We start from the raw sequence: 27,924 nt of genomic DNA on the forward strand, positions 1-27,924 counted from the left end.
TTGTTTCAAATAAATAAATACCCTTACTATGTAATTACTGAGTTGGAACCACATCTGAAGTACATATAGAGTAAACCCCCTGATTTTCAATTAGTTTCTTCTAAGCAAGATGAAGCCCACATTCATATAAAAGAAATTGGCTTTGAACATTGACAGATGCAAAAAAGATAATACTATTGTATTTTTCTTTTTGTTTCCTGACTAATAATCAAAGGAACTTCCAAACATTTTCAGACAGGATCATAAATTAGAATCAGAACTATCACTTCACGACATTCAGACACTCACTTTATTTCTCATACACTTTTTATCACTATATTTGGATCTTCTGAAACAACTCTGCAAATCATTCTGACCCATTTCCAAACTAAATAAAGGCTAGGTGCTCACACAATATTATCATTTAATGTTTTGTTTGCTTTTGCCTAAGCATGATATATAGTTCCAACCATCATGGTTTACTGCTGTGAATGAGTCATACTCTAAGATATACCCACCTATCCATGGTTTAAAAATCCTAATTTATGAAAATGTTTAGACCGTTTGAAAGTACATTACCCTGTTCTATAAGGCAAGAACAACTTTAAAGGTTTTTACTATTAACAATGTAGTACATGCATCACATCAACTGCAGTGAGTTGTTATAAGGAGACCTTGCTTACATAAGATGCTTACTTACGTAGTGTGTTAATGAAAAAAGTTTTATCAAACTGTAGCTCTGGTGATTTCACTCTATATTTCCTCTAGATGTGATAAAGAAAGTTTGCATTTTCATTTATGTTCGATTATAAATAGTCTTATGCATAACTTGCTATAACAATAACCATCTTATTATTGAACTTACATAGCCACTTCTTTCATAATTTATCCTATATGGTATCCAGCCATATGCCCTCCAATTATGCAGAACTTTAGTTTTTTACTTTTGTCATTTTTCTTTCTTTCAGAGTGTTCTATTATCCCATTGTTACTTCTGAGAGTTTATCACAGTTGTACATAAGCACTAAGTACTAATAGCTTAGTTCATTCACTTTTTTCCATTTATATTTCTCTGAATTGTGACAAATTTCACTGAACTGAAGCTCATTCAAAATCAATGTAATTTAGTATAACATAGATAATTAGAACTAAGACATTGGATATCATAAAACTCAAAGACCTGCAAATAAAAGTGGCAAAGGAAACCAAAGATAGCCCCAGTAGTTATAGGTACCTTGGGTGCAATCCAAAAACATCTATAGCACTACTTAAACACCATTAGTATTGACAAAATCACTATTAGTCAATGGAATAGCTTGCCTCCTAGGACAATATGAACAAAAACACCTGCCTATTCTGGGTTCTTCAGAAGCCGTCAATAGGTGGACAAAAATGCCAGATGTAGTCTAAACATCTGGTTGACTAGGGGACCAACCATAATTTATTAAATGCAGATGACTCCTGCTGATTCAGAGCAGTTTTAGAAATATTTTCTCTTCCTGCATCAACTGAAAGCCACAATCTATTTTTTCACATTCGCTTGCTACTACTTTTGTCTTCCTTTTTAACATATTTGGAGTAATAAAATAGTGATGTAAAATTAAAAAATCAGACAAATGTTTTAAGGAGAAATTAATGGCAGAAGAATTCCAAGACAAATTCAAAATTGTTTATTGCAAATGATGGGAGCTATACAGTAATCAGAATGACCATTCTGGTTGGGAGAAATGAGAAGTCTTATTTAGGATTGAAGGCTATCTAAGGATATTATAATCCTGTTGTCAATATCTGAATGTAGTGTGCAAACTCAGTCATTCTGAGGTTAAATGTACAGAAATGAAAAAAAATCATGCTACCTCCTTAATTCATTATTTAAAGTTTTATTTCCATCCTCATCCTCATATAATAAATATTAAATATTCAAAATCTTCTGAATAATCCAAATATGCAAGAAAATCTGTAAGCTGCACAGAATGGACAGGAGTCAGGCAGCATATATATTTAATAAATTTATCACCATCACCATCATTTTAGCCATTGCTTATCCACTGCAGGATGAAGGTCTCTTCTGCATGTTGTCCACTTGTATGGTGCTGTGCTTTCTTTTGCCAATTGGGCCCACAATATGAATAAATTATTGTTGCTATTATTAGATTTGGAGCTTTTCTAGCTGAAACTTTTAGATATTTCTAGCATAAAGAATTCAAGATATATTAGACAACATGACATCATGTTTTTTCAGGAGTATTCCTCAAGTTACAATAATTTATATTTTCAGTGATGAAAAACAGTTAAACTAAGAAAATTTAGCACAATATTTACAATAATTGGAAAATATTCTAGAAAATATTAATACTCTGCATGTTTCTTAATATGAGTGTTATAGCTTTAAAAGATCTCAAGCACATTTTTATGCCTTAAAAGTACTTTAAAGCATATTTGTTAAACTCACCATGTTTATTACATGGTGAAAAATTTCTAGTAAGGCCTTAGCAAAAACAATAAGAAAAGATCTGTAGGCCCAGGAGAATGTGACTGGTAATTAAAGCCTGTAAAAAAGTCAAAGAACACAAACATTTACATTATAAAACAGACTAAACAGATAAGCTAGAACTTGCTGACTGGAGATAGTTAGCATTTGGATTGATGAGTTTACAAAAATGGTTTTTACGCAAACTGGATGGAATATCAGATGTTTAAAGCAACCATACTATTAAAGGCTACTAATTGGAATATTAAGTTCTCCCTTTAAGACATTTAAGGCAAAGTAATTTTGTGAGATAATTCATTGTTATCAAATCAAGTAAATAATATTGCCAGAAAACATTTATTCTTAATTCTAATTAAAAGCAAAACTAATTGAATATTTGATTTTGAAATAACATTTCTACAAATAGATCAAGAATTTATTTTATATTGTGAAATGCTTTGCAAAACATTGGCAAAAAGCAAACTCTTATGGATCCAAGTTTTTGAAATAATAATTTCACATTACTAACTTCTTCCTTATATTATTCAAGTATTTCTGGTAAGTCTCCATCAATCTTGGTAAAGGATTTGGTTATGACTCTATGAAGGAGTTACTCTTAGGAATAATGACAGGTGCAGTCAGAAACAATAATCAAAATGATTTGATGCTGAATCTTACAGGACAGTTGTTTGGAGTACAAAAATCTTGAAAAAATGGAATTGAACATTTCCTTGTTTCTCACTTTAGCCGCTGCTTAAAAAAAAAAAAAAACCAACCAGGAAGACATTCCAGCCAAAATATAGTGATTATTTAAGAGCTGTGCTCAAATTTGAAGATAAAAGAGGAAGCATATTCTGGCGGTTGTCAGCCGGTAGGGAAGTGAAAAAAATGAAGCACAGCCAAAGGTGGCGGTGGGGCGGGGAGAGATCATTGCCTTTTAAGAGCCTCTTGGAAGGGAAATATTTTGTGAAACATCTGACAACTACACCGCGGTCTTCTAACGAAGTCGCTTCTTCACGGCTCTACTTTTAATCGCCGCTAAGATTGCACTGGTGGTAAAAAGGAAAAATAAGCAGTTTTCGGAGACAGTGACTTACATTTCTTAATGAAAAAAAAAAATCAAGACGCTTCGGTCTAAGATAAGCGGGACTTGCTAAGCTCTAGGTGCAGAGCAAGAATTTACAAAGATCACACGTGGGACCAGCCAGGAAAAAGGCTACCTAGCGAATGCTTAGCCACGCGGTTGGATCCGTCCTAGCAAGATTGGGGGCACAGTTTACACGTGTTGCAATTATTCGGACCACATTCTATCCTGTGCACTAGCCCGCGATTCTCCAAGAGATAGCTGCCAAACCACCGTCGCAGAAAAGTGGAAAAGGTTTTTTTAGACAACAGAAATAATTAATCCATCCAAGACATTTCAAAAGAAAAAGAGCAACGGGGGAGGTGGGAAAAGACACTTTTCGGCCAGTTAACGGGCTCGAGTAGCGCCTGTTCTTTTCCAAGTGCATTCAGTACGACTACAAGCACGGTGGCAGGAAAAGTTCACGCTCCAGAAAAGTGTGAGGGCACAAGTGAGAATCGGAGAAAAGACAAACAAGGCGCAGGCCTTGATTGCCTGATGAGACCGGTTCCAAGTAATTGGTCAAAAATGATTAAACCAAAAGGCAAGAAATCGGAGTCTTCCTTTGCTAAAAGAAAGGGGTGGAGAAGTACACGCGAGTGAATGTTGCTCCACTGCTAACATACCTATCAACAGGTGCGAGCCCATGAAATGATTAGCGGAAGGTTTTTAAATCAAAGTATACAGGATCTGGGCACGTTTCTCGTTGTTAGTCTCGCACTTCCGCTTTTCAGGAGGAGGCCGAGAAATCATAGCCCCCAGAGCAACTCTCTGAAGAATACCGAACGACTACAAAGTCGTTATTTTTGGAAGAGAGCTACGGCGCTTTTCTGATACATTTTTTTTTCTTTTGAGAAGCCCCTCAGCCGGATTTGTCTAGGCACGTTGGATTTATTAACAGCCTTAACTCATCTGACAAGATTCTGTTTATCGCCTTGATGGGTCACTTGATTAGACACGTGTATTAGTAGCTGCTGGCTAGGAGATTGGTGGGACTTTATGTGAGGTCCACGTAGGCTTATAGGTATCAGAATTAAAACTCTATGGGTAACTCTCTTTGAATTGTTACTCAGTACAGAATTCCCCTTTTCGTTCTTGCACCTAGAAGCTCGTTTGTCAATATATACGAGTATTTATTTCTGAATCCTAGAATGTGCCTTCTGGGTCGCCTCAATTTTAAGTTTAGATAACGCACCATTCGTTGAATCAAAAGGAACAAAGCAAGGTCCCTGCACCGCGGGATTATTGGTTGCTTTAGGGAAGTGCGGCTTTTGCTACAAGAAGTCTTGGTTTTTAGTTTTTAACCAAATTGCAAATACTAGATACTCCCCAGCTTTGGGATACAATTCTCAGATATTTTGACAGATGGGCAATTGGAAAGGATGGCCGTTAATTGTTTTATTTGTTCGTTACAAATTCAAGATGCAGAAAAACATGCTCTAGACCTGTCCCTTTGGTGGAATTGGATCCTAACATCAATCAAAAGCCTATAATTTTCGTAGTTCAAGCATTAATTCTTTTATTAGTGTCATTATGTATATTTTGCTTTCTCCAAGTTGATGTAGCTAAAGTCTTGGGCTGAGTTGTTAAATGAAGTGCAACTATGGAGACAGAGTACTTTTAAAGTGAACTTTTCTCTTTTACTCTGATTTTTTGTACATGGAGGCCAACGTTTTGATATATGAAATAAAAGGAGTTAATACTCACTGCTTGCCATAGTTAAAAAAAATTGTTAACATATTTAGGAAACTCATTTCATTTAGCTTTTGAAAATTACTTTGTAACAAACTTCTAAATTTCCAATTAAGACTCAGACATTTGAATTCAATAGTCTTTAAATTGATCACAGGAAATCTGATCTGCTTTTAGACCCCCAAGTCTGCCTGGAATTCAGATACACAAAGGGCATGTGGCAACTCTGTTGCAGTTACCTACTCCACTTGCAGGTATGTCATAGATATTAAGATGAAAGAGCTTAAATATGACAATCAGTTTATAGATCCCAGTTCTTCTGTTTAACAGTCTTGGAGTTGAAGATACTGGTAGTAATTCATTTTGATGCCACTGTGAGGGGGAGACATGGTAGAGAAACATTTTGACTTGGCATGAAATCTTTTGATCTGATCCACCTTCCCTTGAAATATTTTCCAAGATAATTGTTATGTCATAATCTGCTTTCCAAGAACCTCTTGGCATGAAATCTTTTGATCTATCTTGTTGGGCTGGTAGCTGATCCCTGAAGGTACTGATATAGGAAGAAACCCCACTGCATCCACTGATTGCTCTTAATAGTGTCTGCTTTGGATACAATAGTTATAGTCTCAACATCAGGTTGTTTGGGTTGAATGCAGCAAGGTTAGGTAAAAAGGATACTGTAATCTCCACTGGCCAATTGCCATGGTCTCTTCAAGGCCTGCTGATTATTGCAATGCTTGTCCTTAATGAAAAAAACTGCATGGTCTATCCTAGCATCCCTCTGACATTTATGTACTTAGGCAAAAGTGCATCTTCATAAGGCTACACAGATGGTGTTGACTATAAAGAGATAAAGTTCAGAGTATATGCTGCCACCTTATATAGTTAAAAAGTAAAAAATGTTTTACAATGCACTGGATCAGTCTAATATAAATTTCAAAACATTAAAATAAAATCTAGACTTAATGCCAATTATAATGGCACTATATGAAATTGCAATACAAGCCTGTTCATGGAAGTGACCCTGTTGTGTTGGCAGCATACTCTCAATATAGTTTGGACCTCATATATCTTAAGGTACATGGAAAACTGGGGATTATTCTGAAAAAAGTGCATAAGGTTGTGCTGTAAAATTGCAAAGTTTGTTTCCGATAGGAGGAAGTAGAATTTATTTCACAAAATATTCTTGGAATTGTTTTTCAGGGTGAGAATGCTTGCACTTTTTTTTTTTTTTTTAAGTAAATCTCATCAATTTCCAGAGCACTTTTCTACAAACATGAAAGGAACTGATTCCTTGGAAATAAGACCTATTGAAAGAAATCAGAAGAATTGACAAATTCTTTTTGCTGCCATTTCTTACCCTCTCAAAACCTAGCCCAAGTCACAAATGGCATAAATCAGTGGTGAAACTCAGAACAGCAACTTGCACTTTTAGCTTGCAAAACTAATGACAGCTGTAGGAGTAAGTGCCATTGTTATCAGTAGATCATACTTGTGATTAAGTACACATAAATGGCATGGCTGCAACCCTAAAGTTATTGAGGATTTATTTGGAATCCTCCCTCAGTATTATATCTTCCCGAATGAATTGGGAGATTGGCTGTCCGCTGCAAAAGGTGACAGAAAAATCGCCGTCCCCCAATTCTTCAATAAGATTTCGCAATTATACTTCTGTAGTGATCTCTCCCCTCTCCCCAATTCATTGTCCCCACCTTCCTACCTTGAAAGCGATCGGCAGAGTCTTGTTGCACCTCCAATGGGTCGGCAGGACAGAGCAGAGGAAGTTGGGGCTGTCGGTGCGGACCAGTTCTCCCGGATGATCGGCTAAGACATCCACCATGCTGCGATCTGCGTTTCTCAGCTTCCCCACCAGGGCGCTGCTGCCGTTCTCTTGGCCGACCAGCGGCAGCGCGTCGCTCATCTTGCCCGGGCTCAGAGTGGTGGAGGGCGGCGTGAAGCGGCGGCTGGTGCTGGTATCTACGGGGATACGCATCACAACAAGCCTTTTGAGTGAAAAAGGTCCTCAGAGGGCTTCGGATAAAGCGACACGAGCGCAACTCTTCAGCCGGCGGTTCTCGGGAGACCAACATAAAAAGAAAGAGGCTTAGGGTCCCGGTGTAGAAGGGGCAAACGAAGCGAAGCCACTCCAGGAGCGAATTTGGACTAGTTGGACAGAGCAGGGGGACGCCGGGGCTCCTGGTCCTGCCAGAATTAACCCAAGCATCCAGTTTTAGGTTGCTCTTCCCTGGAAATCTGTGTGTCCTTTAAAAATGGCTTTATAGATTTGGACAAGTTTCTCTGCTCTCCACCCCCTCGGGGAATTACCAGTGTTATTAAAATCAAAGGTCCTTCCGAAATCCCACACACTGAGAAACGTTTTGAGCAGAGGAAATGTTTGAAACAAAACCACCCCCACCACGCATACACCCACAGAAAAGGAGAGGGAAGGACCTAGTCTTTTCAGTAGTTAATTTCCTATTATTTTTCGAAGTTCATAGTCTTTCCCTCCCGCTGCTCCCAAAGGCTGTCTAGAATTCAGATCAACGCATCAGTCTTTTGTCGCAAACATGGATGGGGGAGAAAAACGGTTAAAAAGAAACTGGGGAAATAGGCTGCAGAGGACGTGAGCTGAGGTTTTCAAAGGTCAACCGGCTATCACAGCATTATATAGTGTACTTCATCAAATATTTACAGCTGACTCTATAGAGAATTTAAACACAACGGAACTCCATTAATGTTCTCCAGCAGCCTCCTTTTCTCCCCAGCCAGAGTAGCCTTGAACCCCAGTGTGAGTAGTCTGCCTCGCGTTGCTCTTAAGCCTCGCTGTCCCGGTTTCGCAATGCTTTGACTAAATTACTTAGAGCGGCTGCTTGAATTCAAAAGACTCTTGTACAAGTCCTGAGATGTCAGTGTGCCAACAATCTGAAGCGCGCCCGGAGGGGAGGGAGAAAAAAAAACACTCTTTTGGTTGGGTTGTGGGTTCTTTCTGTGGTTAATGTTCGCAGCAATTTTAGAAGACACGAGTCTGAAGTCACCCAACACTCTGTGGCCGCTGCGTGAGTCACTGCCAACTGTGGAGGAAAATATCTGAAGTAATATTCCTCCAATTCACCCACAGGGGCCGGTTTCTCAGCTATGGTTTAACCACAAGCAGGTGGAGCTCTGCTTTCGGGACCGCCGTTGGTTTTCCCCCTCATTTCTCAGTCCTCCCTTCGCGCGCTCTCCTTTAACTTCACAAATTGAACGTTAACTCGAGGCTTAGCTGTACTGGTCTGTTTCTTCTCTCAAACAGGGCTAGCAACACGCGCGGTGGCCAGACAAAACAAGACGCCGTTCCACTGTAAAGAGCAAAACAAGACCCTCCCGAAGTACGAATCGGCCAAACACCGGAGCTTCCTCCTGGCAGAATTCGCGTCCCCAAAGCAGAAAAAGTGTCCACGTGTTCACCAGACGCCAACGGCAAGCTTTCCCGAGATCTGCTCCCCGTACAGGCCAGTCTCTCCAGCTGTGTGTGACCTTCTGCGAGGCGCTGTTTGTTTGCTCATGCTGATCTGAAGAAAGCCTGGCTCCCCCTCCTCCCCCTCCTTCTCCCTCGCGCCTTCTGGCCCTATGAATGGAGATGACTGGAAATGAATTTGCTGTTACAGTAAGAGAGTCCAGAGGAATGTCATTCCCTCAGCTCTTTTGCATAGGGGAGGACGCCACCCAATCAGAGCGCTTTCCGGTATTAATCAGGGCGCGGCTCCAAGCCGCGGGGCTCCTGGAATTGGCTTGTGCGCCGCCGCGAAAGCTACTGTAAAAGCCCCAAACAGGCCTCGCGTCTCAATGGGACGCCGCGGTCAACGGGAGGCTTAGACCAAAACCGTGTGTGGTGGCGGCTGTGCTTGGGTTGGGGCTGCGGTGAAAGGCAGAGGTGAGGTGGGAGAAGGGCGCGCGCATTCCTCCTCCCCCTGAGCACGGCTCCTCGAGGGATCAATAAAAGGTCGCGAAAGTAGCACTTAAGGAGCTCAAGTCATTTGAACGATTTGACGAACAAGCGCCCAGGGCAGATCCCCTCAAGAGTCGACGGTCCTGCAGAATCCCCTCAGAGGCTCTCTGAGTGGAGCTACCCGCCACTGAGCTGCTTCGTTCCCCATAATTACCAGAGCTAAGAGAGAAGGAAGTGTGGCCGGCTGCGAGCAAATGGACAGCTGTTGCATTTATGCCATAGATATATGGGTTAAGAAAGCTTGCAAGCCTTTCTCTCCGCGCATGAGACCTTCAGGTGGCAAAAAGTGAAAAGGAGAAAGGCTGCTCCAGGAAGAGGGTGATTTCTCTCTTCCTATCTTCCCAGGCCATTTTATTTTGGCTTCCCCTATATAAAAACCAAGGAAATTAATGTGTGAAATGTGACACTGGGCAGTGTGAAAGTAGAGTTCAGGATGTTTATGAAAGAGATATTCACTTGCTGTATTTCTTCCTGCTATGCAGCTCCTACAAATAATAGCAAGCCTTTTAACAAGCACATTCTTCCTATGTACCATAAGAGCTAAAAAAATATACATGCATTCGTACTCATTTCAGGATCTATTGAAGATAAAATTCCCATTTTGCATGTTTTTTTAAAGCAAAGCCTCACATCTCTGGAGATTAAAGTCTCATCCTCAAATTTTCCTGACTATCATACGTGTCCTGCTACTTTTTCTAAAATGTCATGACATGTATCTCATCCCCATCGCACAGCTGAAGCATCTTAAGGTCACACATAGCTGATCCAATTGTAAAGTTAGTGCTTTCCTCTTCATCTGACATTTTTTTTCACAGATATAACATAGCATATTTCATTAACACTCTTACTGCTGATGAACTCATACTGAGACCTACAGAGTTCCTGTTGGCCAGTTTAGACTGCAGTGGGTTGGAGATCTCTGATCACTGAAATCTGCTCCCAATTACTATTCTAGCTTGGGATGTAGGAGATACTAGGGAACTGATTTTCTCAGAGACATCTGGCCATTTAATGCTTGATTGGTACTTTGCAGTGCCTTTTTCAGATCTTACACAGACTTTTTATAAACAAGAGTGTATTCCTCTTTTGAAAAAAGTGCTAGGTCTTTATTAAAAGAAGCAAAGAAAACAATGCTTTCTTGAAGAATCCTTGTCCCATGTTCTACATTGGTTGATTCTAATAAAAAAAAGAGCTGAGTTTTACCAGCTGTGTTGTTGATTCTGTCACCATTGATACAAATTTCCTGCTGTTCTTGCAACAAAGGATTTAATATGTTTCTGCTTTTTTTCTTTTTAAACTTTTTACTAGTTTGCTTGGAAAGGAAAAAGATTTGTGACCATTCTATTTTGGATCCTTTGTTGCCTTTGGGGCAGATCTGGATTTGGAGCCCGCACTACCATTCCCTTAGTCATTATGGATTGATCCTTCACATTTCATCCCATGTCCTCCAAATTCTGGCTATTTTGGAGCATGGCTTCAGTGTTTTAGAAGAGCATTAAAGCCATGTTCAGAAGTAGCTCCATAGTGCATCTTCTTTGCATCTGTGACCAGTGGCTAGGCCTTCTCTTATACTTACCCAAACCCTGGGTAAGGCAGAATGATGGGTGGCTGTTTTCCTGCTTCAGATAATATATGGTAGATGGAAAAATAAACTCATGAAAATTTACGGGTCACTTCCTTTGATTTGCCTGGGAGTAGAGCATGGCAATCCAGGCAGCAAATTTCGTGCAAACATACTTTTCTGCATTCTCAAGGATGATGCACCATACTTTAACGCAACAATCTGGCAGTCCCATTTGTTCAAATGCTAGGTCACTAACTCCATTCTGTGTTCCTTTGGAGGCATACAAAGTATCTTGCAAAATTTGACCGAAGTCTTTAATCACTGAGACATGTTGTGGCTCAGTTATAAAGATAATGTTATTTTCTTCAGAAAGTCAGGCCTCATTCCAAAAGCTTTTGGCCCAGGACAGAGAGTCATATGCTTTCCAGTGCTTCTCCCTTTTCAGAATATTGAGAACAAAAGTACACAATAAGAGCTCCTGAGTTGAGCTTAGTTTTAGAAAAAGAAATATCTGATTTTCCTATGATATCTCTCTCTTCTGTACCTTAAAGTACAGAAGCCCATCACACTATCTAGTTTCCAGCTGTGAATGAAAGATTCAGGACAACAATGTACACAGCAACCTGTGGGGCTGAGAAATGCAAGAAATTTCTAAAAATAGCTGAGAATATGAATCCAGGTTTCCCAATAAGCAGGATTGCACTCCTTCAAAATTTGTCTTATTTGTTCTGTAGCCCAGCAGTTGCAGATGGTTTGATTCTATAGTTTTACAAGTTTACATTTATTTAATAGCAATAGCAGTAGACTTATATACCGCTTCATAGGGCTTTCAGCCCTCTCTAAGCGGTTTACAGAGAGTCAGCATATTGCCCCCAACAATCTGGGTCCTCATTTTACCCACCTCGGAAGGATGGAAGGCTGAGTCAACCCTGAGCCGGTGAGATTTGAACCGCTGAACTGCTGATCTAGCAGTAGCCTGCAGTGCTGCATTTAACCACTGCGCCACCTTGGCTCTTAAGATTTTTGTTTCTCTGACAGTTCTTCTTGAAATAGATAATAATTAGAGTAGGGACTTCCAGATGGGAAGAATTACAGTCATAATTCAATAATCATCTTTTTGGTTCATCCAAATGAGTATCCTAGTCTTTTAGAAGCAGGTTGTTTTATTTCTATATTGTAATATGCTAGGGGATACTTTAAAACATTATAAAATCCTTGGATTTTCATTTGTCTATGTCCTGATATCATACATCAGGAAAGGTTTATAGCAAATTGAACACAGGATTTTGTATGTATGTATGTATGTATGTGTGTGTATATATATATATATATATATATATATATATATATATATATATATATATATATATATATATATATATATATATATATATATATATATATATATATATATATATACTTAAAGTCACAACCCCTGGTATGCCCAAGTATGGGAGGAAGGTCACACTTCCACTCTCTGTCATTAGGCTCGTCACAAGAGTCCATCCAGACAGAAACCCAATATTTTTTACTGTTGCCTTTTTTGTTACATTTGTTATATTTGTGCTGATAAATAAATAAAGGGAGACTAGTATAGATCTATTTCAAGCTATTTAGCTCTCATCAGCTAGCCATACCCAAGTTTTTGGGAATCGAACCTGTGCTCTATTGCCTCCCAGGCAGGGAGTTAACCATTTGAGCTACAGAGAACGACTCCTTTATCAGCCAGCCAGGGTGGGAGGTATATACTTAAAGTCACAACCCCTGGTATGCCCAAGTATGGGAGGAAGGTCACACTTCCACTCTCTGTCATTAGGCTCGTCACAAGAGTCTTGGGTACCACAACTTGGGTATGGCTAGCTGATGAGAGCTAAATAGCTTGAAATAGATCTATACTAGTCTCCCTTTATTTATTTATCAGCACAAATATAACATATAACATACATACATACATACATACATACATACATACATACATACATACATACATATATATATATATATATATATATAACCATTCTTTTTAAAACACATCCAGGTAGAGCTATATTCTACCAATATTCTGATTTCCTCACTGATCATTCACTAATTCACTATCATTCTTCAATTTAACCTCCATTTCACAAAAATATGGTTCCCACAACATATTAAAGAGAAAAATCTTTCACAATAAAAGTATACATGGTTTCATTTTTCTGCTACTCTCCCCATGCTGTGGACACCTGAGACTCTTAACATCATGTGAATTCAAAATGTATGCTGCCTTGGGTGAATCTACTTTGATATTGGTTACATAATCTAGGTTAAGGGGATTCAAGAAGCTGTCTATTTTGACTTCATATAAAGTGATCCTTCAAAACCTGGTATATAAAAGCTAAACATGGCATGTATATGCTATCATTTATTTCACATTTTATCTCAGTGTATTATATGAAAATGTTCCAGGTTGTTGCAAGGATGACAATACAAAACTCATAGGCCTACATTTAGCACAAACCTCTCTAAATGAAAAGTAAGAAAATAATGATTTTCCAAATAATTGCATAAATAGCAGTTAGCAGTTAGACTTATATACTGCTTCATAGGGCTTTCAGCCCTCTCTAAGCGGTTTACAGAGTCAGCATATTGCCCCCAACAACAATCCAGGTCCTCATTTTACCCACCTCAGAAGGATGGAAGGCTGAGTCAACCCTGAGCCGGTGAGATTTGAACAGCCGAACTGCAGAACTGCAGTCAGCTGAAATAGCCTGCAGTGCTGCATTTAACCACTGCGCCACCTCGGCTCTTTATAAATGATGTGTGGATGTTATATGCACAAAATATCATTGAATAAATTCTGGAATCCTAAATTAGAAGGATCTGGAATTACAGTGTGTTAACTCTCTAAAGTATTATTAGAATTATTAATGCTGTAAAGATTACAATATCACTCTACTCTTTTTGTTTATAGGACTAATGAAGAGAAGTAGTACTATAAGGCCTATGTATCAATGTTGGGATTCAAAAGTTTTTACTATTGGTTCTGTGGGCGTGGCTTGGTGGGTGTGGCTTGGTGGGCGTGGCACGGGAAGGATACTGTAAAATCTCCATGCCCACCCCACTCCAGGAGAAGGATACTGTAAAATCACTATTCTCTCCCCACCTCAGAGAAGGTTACTGCAAAATTCCCATTTCCTCCCAATCAGCTGGGATTCAGGAGGCAGAGAATAGATGGGGGCATGGCCAGTTAGAGATGGTATTTACTGGTTCTCTGAACTACTCAAAATTTCTGCTACCGGTTCTCCAGAACTGGTCAGAACCTGCTGAATACCACCTCTGCTATATATCTTAATATAGTTGTTCAAAACAAATAGCAATAGCACTTAGATACTGCTTCACAGTGCTTTACAGCCCTCTCTAAGCAGTTTTCAGAGTCAGCATATTGCACCCAACAATCTTGGTCCTCATTTTACAGACCTTGGAAGGCTGAGTCAACCTTGAACTGGGTGAGAATTGAACTAATTGAGCAGAATTAGCCTGAAGTATTGCATTCTAACCACTGCACCACCACTATGTCTCAACTAAAGGTATACATATGCACATAGCTACTAATCTCTTTTGTAAATACTGGTTGAGGGCATTTTTAAAAAATAAAATAAGAGATACTAAGGGCAAATTACAAAAGTAGACAGCTTAGCACTTACTTTTTTTTTTTTTTTTTTTTTTTGCAAAAAGCAAGAATTATAGTCTACTATACCCTTCATCAATCAATATTATGCTGTGGAATCTGCTGCTGTATAAATGGGCACACTTATTATGTGTGAGTTGTATCAGAGTTGTAGCTCACATGTGGAAGGCATTGAGTTGGTAAAAGCAGCACAATTACTTTTGTTCCTCTTATGTCTTTTATAGCAAATCCTGTTAGATTTGGCATACTATCCAAATGATTCATGGTATATCCACGTAAGTAATCACTAACCAGTAATGTGACCTTCAATGGGGGCAGCATTTACATAAAACAGAAACTATTTTATTTCATAAATGAATGAAATCATCCAATGAATAATAGCATAATGATCATTTTTACAGACGATTAACAAGGAAAAGGAACAAGGGAAATACAGTTCTGCAAAATTTGATGGAGTGGGGGGGGAAAATGTTCTGTTAAAACCGATTTCTTGCCACTTTATATTACATCAGTCTACAAAGTACTGCAACATTTATTATTATTAATTATTAATTTAAATTTATTGGCTGCTCAGCTCTATTGGCTGATGCCTACTAAAGCTTACACAATAACATACTGTATATTTTAGTCTGATCCTGTGGCTCTATTTATACTGCAACAAACTAACTTTTTTTGGAAACCACCACTAATTTGGACACTCAAAATATCATCCCTCCTTTCTCATTTGACTACCTTTCTGAAGCAAGGCAAGACAGTGCCTAGTGTGCCAGGTCCAGGGAAGAGTGAGTCTTCAAAATTAAGGAAAAACTGGTTGAAGGCAATTTCAGCCCATTGCAAAAGGTATACAATTTATATAGAATACAACTCCATACCTCTTTTAGAGGACTGTTATACTGACATTTCATACTCTGTTTATATCATACAAGATAACGATATACTGGCAATGAGAAATTATAAGACCTTTTTCTGTTCATTTTATGAAAGGCAGGACTGAAGACCCAAAAAGACCCTTTGGGATGGGTAGGTGAAGGAAAGCTTGCAAACTCTTCTTCCTTTAAATTCCTTGGGGGGGGGGCATGGAGGAAAGGCGTGCATGGAAGACGGGAAACTGTTTCCCAAGAGAATAAAGAAGGAACGTTAGTTTAGCAAACTCCGTTGCATAAATCTGCAACATGGAAGAAACCACAGAAGTCTGTGTGGGGGCAGGGAGGAGGGAGATGGTCTGGTGCAATCTCAAAGAGGAAGCTCCTTTAAAAAAAAAAAAAGCTTGTTATTTCTTGGTTTCTGTAGCTGCCCACAGTTGGATTGAGCAATGGGTCCGGAAACCTCAAGCCAAAGGCGGGTTTGAATGCCTCGGAGAGCCTCTTGTTCTGTAGGCACCCGGAGTGGACGCCAGAGGGGGCTCGAAGCCTTTGACCTTCCCCGGCGGAGACAAAGCGGGATGGGCCTTAAAGACAATTTCGGGGTGGTCGGGCGGAAGGATAAGGAGAAGACAATTCCACCTCTTTTGAGGTCCCCTCGAGATCCTCGCCTGCATCTGCGTGGATTTAATGAGTATAAAGAGGCGATAATCTCAGCAGAGATAGACTGAATGGCCTGGCCCTGATTTCACTCTGGGATTTCCAGGGCGCGCTCTCTAGCAAAAGCAACTCTCCCGCCTCCGCATAAACTCTTTACCTCCACCTCTGCAGCAGTTAAAACAAGCAGAGCACAAAAATGCTGGCTGATTCACCCGGCAGGACACCCTGGCAGGACAAACTAATCCGAGCGATTAACGGCGGGATCTAATCTTGAGAGACTCAACTTTTCATTCTCTCTCTCTCTGTGTTGACAAACGTTGCAAAGAAGGAAAGAGCTTTAAAGGAACGACGCCTGAAAAAGCTTGTCATCGGATGGAATCAGACCGTCAGCCTTAGGGCAGGACCAACACTCAAGCGGGATGAACCACACTTTCCCCCTGAACAGAAGGGGAAAAGAAGAGCATAGCTCAAGGCTCCGGAGCTCTCCTGAAAACAAGCGTGGGACTGAAAGTGCGCACGGCAGTCGAGCGGTGCCTATGGCGTTCGAATGGAGGCGCTGGAGGGTAACGGTTTTCCTTTGGACGACCATAGAAGCCGCGTCGCTGATGATTTTAACTCATGGCCGAATCGCTCCTCTTGCTCCGCCAACTGATTTAAGCCATTAAGTACTTCAAAGAAATCGTCACTGTCCTCCCGAGAATAGCAGGGATTGGTGCAAAGGCCGGTGTCACCCTGTCCTATGGGGCATTCAAAAGAAGCGTTCTCATATCTCCAGCGCGCGTAAAAGCCTGAGGGCAAGACTGGGCCGGTCCCGAGAGTCCTGGCTTCTTAAGAGCTGGGATCACAGAGAATCAGGCGACCCAAAGCCGCGATGCCCCTGGTTCTGCTTTGCTGAATAAACCACAATTGTTTCAACTTGTAACGTGCAAAAAGCCACAAACCATGTTTACCAAACCACAATGGCTGAGATCCCCTATCGTGCTAAACCATGAATCCCAATTTACAAACCACAGTGGTTCACACCGCAAGCTAAAGCAGAACTAGTCAATACCCAATGTGGGGTTTTTGTGTGTGTGTGTGTGTCTCATAATACACTTTTTTCTAGTTGTTACAATTCGGAGGTGTTTGGCTACAACTCCCATCCTCCTCATACTTGACAGAGGTTTCGTCCAACGCATTTGAAAAGGACCTTGGTTTATTCTATGTAGGCCTTGGAAAAGTAACTTGCATTTCAGTCCCAAGCGAAGTCTTTACTTAGACGCAAGCTTCATGGTCCTATGAGATAAGGAAGTGAAAGAGATTGTCACCCTTAAATAGGGACGGGGGAGGAAGAGTGGGGAGAGGGGCTTGTTGAACGATCCCTAGGAAGTTCATGAATGCCACCCCCGGACGATAATGATCATGCGTAGCATTGCTCATCTTCGTAAAATTCGTTTTTAGATTCGGACATGGTTCCCTTTGAAGTATATTTTCTGGCCAGTTAGGACTTTTAGGCTGCGTCGTTCTTCGGGGGTCTGATAAAGAGAGAAGAGCCGAGAGTCACTAACGCAACGGGCCACGTTTGAAGGAGCAAGACGCGGACGAGCCCCTGAAAGCAGCACGGCCTCAGAAAGTGCGCTTGGTTCTCAGTGCCCAGGGATGGGCATGTGGTTTCTGGAGTGTGTGTGTGTGTGTCTAAGTTCCCTAAAATTAAAGAGAGGCCGGTTGGAACTCAAATGAACCCACCGGGAAATTCAACAGCTTAACAATTCAGGCCATCAAGCCATCGGAACGCAATGGGGCTTTCCCGCGAGAGCTCTGTGAATCCCGAAATGCCTGAAATTGGCAGCCTTCAAAATCACTTTCGCTTTCTCACTGAGCCGAACAATGTTGCAGTGTATTTTTCAGTGTCGTTCACTTCCAATTGATCAAGGAGTTTCTGCATCCAAGTTAACATCCATCACTTATGCTTTGTGTTGGCAAATGCCCTGTCCTGTCTGGAAGCATCCCACTAAATTGGGGGGAGGGTGCGGGGGAGAGACGGAAAGGAAATATCGAAGTGGGCAACTTTCTCTCCAATGCCCGAAGTAATTCGAGCGCGACTATCTCAGGTTTTGGAGCGTTTCGCTTTTAACCTTGACGTAGGGCTGACGGCTTTAGAAGGAAAAAAGAAAAGATTCTGATAGGTTTGGGGGTGGCAGAGCTCAGACAACTCTTCCTTTATGGTCTCAGGTTCCAGGGGTACTTATATTCCCGCTTCCAATTGAATTGTCCCCCGTTCCCCGGGTGTTCAGTGCGGCAACGCCACTTTTTTTTTTTTAGCAAAGCACCTCTATATTTTTCTCTTTCGGTTATTAGGGAGGAGCGCATCAGTTTTTCGCGCCTCGACGTTATTCGGCTTTTCCAGCAGCCTCGATGGCACGCGAGGCCAACCATTTACGTAGAAGGGAACCCAGCTCGGGAAGGACCTTTTCTCTAGGCATTTAACCTAAACGGCAACCCCTCAATCCCTTGAAATTCATATAAAATGAAGTGGGTACTTTAGGAAGCCAAACAAATCATTCCTCTGTTCAAATGCTAAGACCAACGGTTAGTCAACGTTGCTCAAGGTTTTTTTTTTTTTTTCCTTCCTGGGTTCCAATAAGCCAGATCAAATCCCACCCTCCTCGGCAGCCGCCCATCGAATCACCGAATTTAGTTTTACGACGGCTGCCCGTGAAATGGGAGCCAACGCTTTGGGGCCGACGCTGTCGAAAGGAGTGCGATGAAATGGAAGGGGCGCGATCCGGAGGCTGTTTACTCAGGCGCAATTCCAGGGGATTTCAGGAGGCGCCTACAAACCTCCCGGGGCTTCAGGCTGAGAAGTAGCGCGACGCGGCCAGAAATCACTTCGCAAAGCGGCGCTTTGGGACCCCAGAAAGGCCACATGGTGAGGCGCGGCAGATTGTACATGACATCTACAGGCCGCGACTTCGTCCAGTAAAATATTGCAACGTATTGCGACGTGCCAGAAGTAGCGAAGCAGAGAAGTCTTCAAACTTGGCAACTTTAACACTTGTAGACTTCAACTCTCAGAATTCTGCAGCCAGCAGAGCTTTCTGGGAGTTGGTGTCCACAAGTCTTAAAGTTGCCAAGTTTGGGGACCCCTGTATTAAAAGGACCACAAAATCTTTGTGCTGACTAACCCTGCCCTGAAGAGGGGGTTAAACTAGATGACCCCACATGCCCCTTTCCGATTCTGCGTCGCCTCCTTTGTCTTTCCCTCTTTCCCACTCAGAGGTCTGAGTGGATTGAAATTCATTTGAGTCTTTTCCCAAAAAAACAAAAAAAGACCATATCATCTTAGGCAAAGAAAAAGGGACGTCAGAAACCCTTGGCTGATTCAACAGGCGAGCGCCTTCCCAGCACATCCACGAATAAGCGCCCAAAAAGAAAAGAAAAAAAAGGGTGGGGGAGAACTCTGGAGTCGCGAAATTTGATTTGTCCTTTACTTCGCATTTGCACGATATTAACAGATGCCTTTAAGGGCAAAGATAACGGCTTCGAATTACCCACTGAGCATGCTATTTGGGAGCATATAGAGACACGTGCCGATTTTTTAAAGATTGCAGTTGCGCGCACTGTGGAGCAAACAACAGGAGGCCCGTGGCCGGACTCGCCTTGCAACTTCAGCAACGAGCAAGACGTTGGACCCTCCGGGATTCGCAGGGGACATTATCCCCGTTTACCAGCGCTCTATATTCAGAGATATGGTGGCATTTGCGGCGACGCATGGAAACAAGCCCGTGCAGAAAGAAAATATCTATAGCAATTCTATAGAGGACTTTAGATATTTATCTCATTGTTAATAATCCCACCTATCATTTCAAGCAGGAGCAACGGGAAGGACACCTCAGGCCCCCACCTGAACAGCCGCCGCCCCGGATAAAAATATAAGGGGTAAAAGGAGTGAGGGGTGGGGACACAGACCTGCATAGGAAATGAATTAACAAAAAACGTATTCCAAACACTCAATGGAATTGATACACTTTCCAAAGCAAAAAAAAAAAAAAAAAAAAAAGCCAAGCCATGCAAACTTTTTTAGTAGCAAAACTAACCAAAATTTCCCTGAATTGCCACTTTCATTTGTGAGTCCTCTAGTAGTTTCCCTTTTTCTTTGGTTATTTTTTTTTAATGGCAAGATCAAATTACAGTTAATTTAAACGAGTGTATTAGGATGGCTTTTCTTTCTTTCTTTTTCTTTCTTTCTTTCTTTCTTTCTTTCTTTCTTTCTTAAAATCCCTTTGCTATTACAAAAGCCTTCTGTCACAGAAGATTACTGGGATGCAAAGCATCTAGTTTTTAGGTAATGTTGTTAAGCAAAACCTTAGGAAATCCGAGAAATCAACAAATGACTTTTAAACCAGGACATATTGTAAAGGGGTGGGGGGAGTTGAAACATGGATGTAACTGAAGCCTCTGTTATGGCATGCCAGCACTGTATGGTGTGTGCTACATTAGAGCTGAGTGATTGGATGCCATTAGAAGGCATGTGGTATTGAATAATTTTTTTTGTTGCTTATTTTGATGGAAGCAATAAACCAGTACATCCCCAGTCATGGCTATGGAAACACTAACATCTGTGCATCTATCTGTCCCAACCTGCTCCATCCAGGTAAATCAGATTGCCGCTCTCATTTCCATCCATTGTGGAAATTATGGGAACTTTACTCCAGTCTGGATATCAGTCTGGGAATGCTAATGGCTAATATCCATCCATAGCTTTTTTTTTTTTGTCAATCATGTTCACAAGGAGGAAGAATACATTGTTTTCTGAATACCAAAGACAATTTCTTCCCCAAAATGGGCTAAGATTTGAATGAAAAATGCAATAAGAATGAAGGTATTCCCCCCCCCCCCAATAACTACTGATTATGAACTCACATGATTGCCCGTTCCAACTGTGTCATATTCACTCTGAAATACAACTCAGAATGATGTCTGCAAAAGGCAGAGCTTCCATGCAGATAAAGTCAGCGTGTAGACTGAAAACTATGATTTTAAGAGATTACCATTTGGATCTCAGAATATGAACAGGTTGTATGTTGTGAAGCACAATGCTTTCAAAAGAGGCTGTTCTCTCATGTAAATAGAAACTAGATCTGATATATACAGATTACATGTTACATGCATAATTTAACTAAGAAAACCAAACACAGTTTCAGAAGAGTGCAAGATTAAGTGTAAAAGAAAGGAATTACTTCAATAAAAATTAGCCAAAACAGTTAATAATATTCTCTCTTCCATCATATTCCTGTTTCAAATCATCCTTTTCATTTTTTTAAAAATAAATTGAGTTGTTGTAGATTACAGTTAGTCCTTGATTTACGACCAATATTGAGCCCAAGGTTTCTGTTAAGTGAGACATCTGTTACATGTGTTTTGCCCCATTTTATGACCTTTCTTGCCACAGTTGTTAAGTGAATCATTGCAGTTGTTAAGTTAGCCACATGGTTGTTAACTGAATCTGGCTTCCCCATAGACTTTGCTTCTCAGAAGACCTTGGGACACTGGAACCGTCATAAATATGAACCAGTTTCCAAGCGTCCAAATTTTGATCATATAACCATGGGGATTCTGCAACGGTCTTAAGTGTGAAAAATGGTCATTAGTCACTTTTTTCAGTTTGCTACTAAGCGAACTGCTTTAAATTGAAGACTACTTGTATTTACTCATAATATATGACCATTCTTTTACTTGTGACACATTCCTGACCAATGGAATTGAACGAGTAGTGAATGTGATTGCTCTAGTTGAAACAGAGTTCTATTTATACAGCCTAAAATGTCATATGGTTTTGAAAAAGAGTCATAGTGTTATTTCATGTTCAGAAAGTGAACCACAGGTGGTTTTGTGGTAGAGAAGTGATAGGAGTTTTCTTCACCTGTGGACTGATCCAGATTAATAATTTTGTTGCAGAATGCTAACAGCCACCACACTCTGATTATGCATCAGTTCTGTGTGGCTTTACACTAGCATGTACCTTGTTAAAAAGAAACAAATGCATCTTTTGAATTTCGGAGTTCTATATATGTAATATGATTTGTTACATTAAAAAAAACCCCAAACAATGCCATGAAGAGTCGTAAAGTTAAAATTTTGTAAAGGTGTTCAGACTGACCAATGTTTTATCTATATGAGACCTAAAATCCCCCGCAATATGTTTACTACAACATCAGCTAAACTCCAGATTGGCTAAGAATTTCTGAAATACAATTTCCTGTTAACTATGAATCAACACCAATAATCACTTTTCACAGCAAGAGTTAAAGGTTAGAGTTGCAAGTGAATCTTATTGTTTTATTTTCTGCTACTATCTACTTGCAGCTAAGAATGCATTCCCTCTGGAATTCTTGTTAGTTTTTTAAAATAGCCATTCACCTCTGTTGGTCAGCTTCAGCTCGTTGGCAACAGAACTGTTTCTACAGCAAGATGCAGAAGAGGAACAGAATGTGCAGTTTGTCAAGATGCTGATGTTCATTTTGTTTTAAAATCCTGAATTTTCAGTAGGTGCTACAATTGTTTTCCTGAACTAAACTGGAACTGATTTTGTTTGATAAAGTTATGAATAAATGAATTGTTCTGAATTAATATGATTGAATTACAGTTATGTAACATGAGATTCCTTAGGGAGTGATTTGACTAAACTTACTACACATTTAAAATCATCCATGAAAAATTAATGTATGCTAGGTGTATTAAGGAGAGTCAGTTTTCTGTGAAGGTTAAAGCATTCAGCTAGAAACCAAGATATCTGATTCTAGTCTTGACTATGGTACTAAGTTAGCTGGGTGATGTTAGGCCAATCCCTCTTTCTGAGCCCTAGGAAGGAAGCAATGGCAGACCATTTCTGAAAAATCTTGTTAAGAAAACTGCAGGGACTAGTTCAAGCAGTCACCAGAAGTCAAAAACTGAGTCAAATATGTATATATGGGTGCACACAAACACAAATACACACACAAACACATAAACACACTATGCTAAACACAATTGGATGAGCTAAGTTACAATGGGGATCAATGCACTGTTGGAAGACCCAAAAGACAAAGTTAGGGACAGATTAACATTGAGAAAATCTATCTATGTGATCACCAAGAGTCAACTCCAACTTAATGGCACATAATCAATCAATCAATTAGTCAGTCAGTCAATCAATGTCAAACCAATGGTTTCAAAAATTTTCACCACTAATTCGGTGGGCATGGCTAGGTGGATGTGGCATGTGACTGAGTGGGCATGGCCAACTTGACATTAGTCTCTCTCTCTCTCTCTCACACACACACACACACACAGTCACATGAACCCTCCCCACTGGACTGGTGGCGAAAAATTTTGGGACTTTTTGATGCTTTTTTGAGGGGGACCCAGCTGGCACTGCTCAGTGTGCCAGCCATCAGAGGCAAGAAGGGGCGCTCCTCCCATGGCTATCGCAGAAGTCACCCAGGTAAGCCGCTCCCCGCCTCCCTAGGGGAGGCCAGCAGCTTGCACCAGATTGAGATCTCAGCCCAATCCCATTGTCCATCCGGCCAGCAGGAGTGGCAGTGGCAGCGGCAGCGGCACCGGTCAGGCCACCGGCTCTCAAAGAGGCAACTGAGAACACCTATTTCATCAAAGTGAATTCATAAGCTACTTAAAATTGACCCTTCTTTAACTGATTCCCCCTCACTCACTCCATCTCCTCCATGTGATTTGGTGCAGGGCATCAGAGCAGCCCCTTTTCTGCCTCAATGCACATTCATAGGATACCTAAAACTGCTAAGGAGAAAAGTCCAGGCACCCAGAGATTCTACAGCACTTTGTCCTTAAAGGTTGCTCCATGCCTTTTGATCTTTCTCGGGTGTGGAGAAAAGTGACCCTGTGAAGGGATCGAGCCTGCTGCTGAACTTGGAAGCCAAGAGGCTTCTTTTCCATCCAGCCATTGGCCGCAGGGTGCTGAAAAGTCCTCTGGTCGCTGCCGCCATCTTTGCACATGTGCAGCTTTCTTCGCACCAGCTACAGGACTTTTTGGCACCTTGCAGCCAGTGGCTGGGTGGAAAAGAAGCCTCCAATCCTTCGGCACTCAAAGAGGTGTCTGAAAGGGTTCTTTTCCACCCAGCAGCTTCCTAGCTCCAGTCAGCTTGTCGTCCAATGGACGTGTTGGGTGGGCAAGTGAGCAGTGACCGGGGGACCAGTTTGAGGGCGTGGCCAGCCTGCTGTCCCTACTGGTTCAGTGACCCAGGCCCAATTACTATTACTGGTTCACCTGAACCGATGTGAACTGGTAGAAACCCATCTCTGTGTCAAACACAAATGTGTTAGGGATGGAGGAGGAAGAACGATCTTCAGATAATATATACATTGTGTAAATTTTAATTTCCAAACCTTATATGTTACAAGAACACTATAGTTAACTTTAGAAAAGTTGTTTTAAACTCAGCATTGGAAAATTATTTTGTAGTTCAATATCTCATAAACTTAGCGTACAGTTCATTTATCCAAATGTTTGAATTTGCTATTGGAATCTTAAAGATCTTAAAGACTATAAATATGTACAATGCTGATTTAAATTTTCTTTTAAATTTAAATTCTCCACAAGAGTTTTTAATATTCAGCACCAGTCATCTGAATTATAAATCAATTAAATCAGAAGGATATACTTTTCATGTTAACTTGAAATGAATGGAACTAGCGTGGCTTAAATCCAAATCTATCCGGTGAGCAGTGATGCAAATTCTGTTTTTAACCTGGTTTCATTTAAATCCATATCAACTCTTTCCTGACTTTGATGGAGCTGGAATTGCAATATTCACAACTAATCTTCTTCCCCCATCTGTCAAAACTACAATCTGTCTGCATGAGTGTGAAGGAAGAGATAGAATCTCCTATGAATGAGATATCACATCACCATTTCTAGAAGGAAGTGAAATACTTTGAAGGAAGCTTAGATGAGCCTTTGTATCTTCTTATCATTTGGTACATTTGCTTCCCAAAATTCTCTGCATATATATGTATAAACATTATTTACGACACAACACATACCTAAGAAACACTACCAAATCTCCCAACAGACAAACTTAACACCAACAAAAATGCATCACAGCATTATCACCTTTATTATTATTTGGAAACTAAAGAACACCCCTGCCTAAGCTTTAACTGAAGATCTTGCAAAGTTGTTCTTGAATAATCTATCACAAAAAGAAAATTACTAAGAAGAGTGATATTAACTGTTTTAATTATAAAAGTGAAGTGTTTCTTTTGTTGGTTCAGTTAAATGTTACAAAATAACAAAATGGACTTGGTCAAGTGATTGCTCCCTGACTGGGACAATTCAGAATATTGCCTTGAATAGTCCAGATATTTGCTAACTTTGAATAAACCATCTTTAATCACATAATATTTTAATATAAAATATACACTCTTTGGAGCAGTAAACACCATGCAAATTCATGAAAATACGGTACTTCAGGAAAGTTCAGGAAACTCAAGCATAAAATTCTTCTGATTGTCTGAATTCCATCTGTCATTCTTTCTGCTGTTTAGTGAACTTCCTCAGAATTTGCACTACAATTATGAAGAAGTAGAATGCTTCCTTAAAATAACTAAATGAGAACCATCTTGCAGTACAAACACTAGGGCATCTGATTTTAGATTCATTCTATAGACAGAGACACAGACACAGACACACACACACACACACACCAATCAGGAGAAAAAGAAATGGTTGTATGAATTTGATCTGGACATGTTCTGAATGTCATTCACATGGAGAGTTCAAATCCACAAATGATTCACTATATTGGGATACACTTGCTGTCATTGATAAACACCATTCATAACTAGCAAAATGAAGGTGTAAATGAAAACATTATAAATAAGTCCTATTGTCTTTTATCTGATCTATATGTTTAGCTAAGAGAGATAAATTACAAACAGTCCAAATTCATTTAGTTTATTAAGTTGCAGATATCATGCCATGAATATTGTTTATAATTTTAGCTCCATTTTAAACTTATTTGAATTTTATACTGAGCAACACAAAATAGTTACCAAATTGAAAACATAAACATTCAAACAGCCCTTATGTTTAAGATAAATATGAATGTAAATTAATTATATACTTGGCATAGTTTTTTACATTCTGTAGTTCACTACAGAATGCAATAAATATCGGTAACAAAACAGTGACCATACTTGTGCTTTGAAAACTTTCTAATTCCTTTTTTCCACTCTTTGCTATAGTCTGTCAGTGTACAATAAAGTCCCTTATATTTTAAGAGTTAGAGGGGGTTTTTTCTAGCTGAAATTCATTTTGTTTACATGGTTTAAAATGTAAATGAAAAGGATTTCAGAATGTAGTCTGAAAAACAAAAGTCAGAATCACAAAGAGAACATCAACAAAGCAAGAAAAATCACTGTCGGTCCTCAATGGTTTTATGCATTAAGCAAATCATTCATTGCAATTTCAGTTTTGTCTGGAATGTGTCAAAGGGACCATTTGTGATCTAGAATTCTTATGTTTTGATCCACAAGAAATCTACAGTATGTGATTAAAAAAAGCTATATCAATATTCAAGATGAACTAGCCTCACTTTCAGAATAATTATTAGTATATATTGATTTTGAATATATTGAATATATAATTCTATGTATGTTTAAATAATCATTAATTTGCATAAAGTAACATTGCATTATGTGTAGAAACCAGTCTATAAGGGAACAAGTTTTTTTTTTTAAAAAAAACCCAAATCTATCCCATTACTTCAGTGACATCTAATACCACTCTGGTTTCAAAAGCAACAATCTGATTTTTAGCATACACATACATATGTATCAATATGTGATTGATGGATGATTTTAATAGGAAACATTTTAGAATGGTAGTGCCACATTCAGTCACAGAAAAACAAATCAAATTAGTACCATAATTGGAATGGGATCAGTATATTTTTAAAAAAACTTCAGAATTACTCTTTAGAAGTTTATTTAAAGCAAATAGAAATGAATGACTCCTGAATCTTTCTAAACATTCCAGTTACTAATAAATACGAACTATATTTTCTTTAGTAATTCTCTTAATGTTGACCTGTCCCTAGATCAAACTATTCCCATTTCATATACCAGATAACAGCACAGATAGCTGCCAAACCCATCTCTTTGACTAAGAAAAGAAATAAGCCTTTACCCAATATGCCAGCCATAGCTCTGTTTCTCCTCATCAGGTACATGGCCCAGGATAAGGGCGATGACATGACCTGGTTCATGATCAGATTCAATGGGAGAAAAACCGAGAGCATCCAGGAACAGCAAACGACCAGGAAAAACTAAATAAAAGAGCATAGGGCTCCTTCTTTTCCTCTTCACTTTTCCACTTCTACCCAAGAGATTCTTATTTAACACAAGCAAATTGAAAAATGACAAGCACTCATGCTTACTGTGTTGCTTTTCATTGACCAAACTCACAAGAGACTTCGCTTCTTCTTCTTCTTTTTTGCCTCAGGCATTTAGACTAGCATTTTTTATTTAGTTACTTAAATGATTTTTTTTCTTGCCACCCAATTAAAGTGAAAGAGTTGATGGACTGTTCACTTTGGCAGGTGGAAAAGAAGGGGGGAAAATACAGGGGGAGAGTTTACTTACTTTTATCTGAGAACTTTCTTTTAATAAGTAATATCTTACATTGACGGAGAGTAGGACTGTGTTTCCTTTAGTAATAGATTTGCAATTATATAGACTATAATATGGATTATCATAACTGACTGCATATCTCAATTGCATATTTCAGTGAAACAAAAAATAATTAACAGCAAACATTTAAAACTAATTTAAGATAGAAAATATTTCATAATGGCTTTGTTTGTTTTGAAAAAAATTGTGGACTCTGATCCTTCATTAGTTCTGTGAATAAATTGAGAACCATG

General features: G+C 39.8%; 1 protein-coding gene across 1 annotated transcript in view; it reads right to left on the minus strand.

Annotated features, from left to right (window-relative positions):
- The window catches only part of RUNX1 (RUNX family transcription factor 1), a 93,423-nt gene extending 84,623 nt beyond the window's left edge, over positions 1-8,800 (minus strand). The window contains exon 1 of the mRNA XM_032220312.1: positions 6,988-8,800. Coding sequence (XP_032076203.1) covers positions 6,988-7,260 — 273 coding nt within the window. The 5' untranslated portion in view covers positions 7,261-8,800. The remainder of the gene's footprint in view (positions 1-6,987) is intronic.
- Between the last annotated feature and the right edge of the window lie 19,124 nt (positions 8,801-27,924).

The sequence above is a fragment of the Thamnophis elegans genome, chromosome 6, assembly GCF_009769535.1.
Source record: "Thamnophis elegans isolate rThaEle1 chromosome 6, rThaEle1.pri, whole genome shotgun sequence".
NCBI lineage: Eukaryota > Metazoa > Chordata > Lepidosauria > Squamata > Colubridae > Thamnophis > Thamnophis elegans.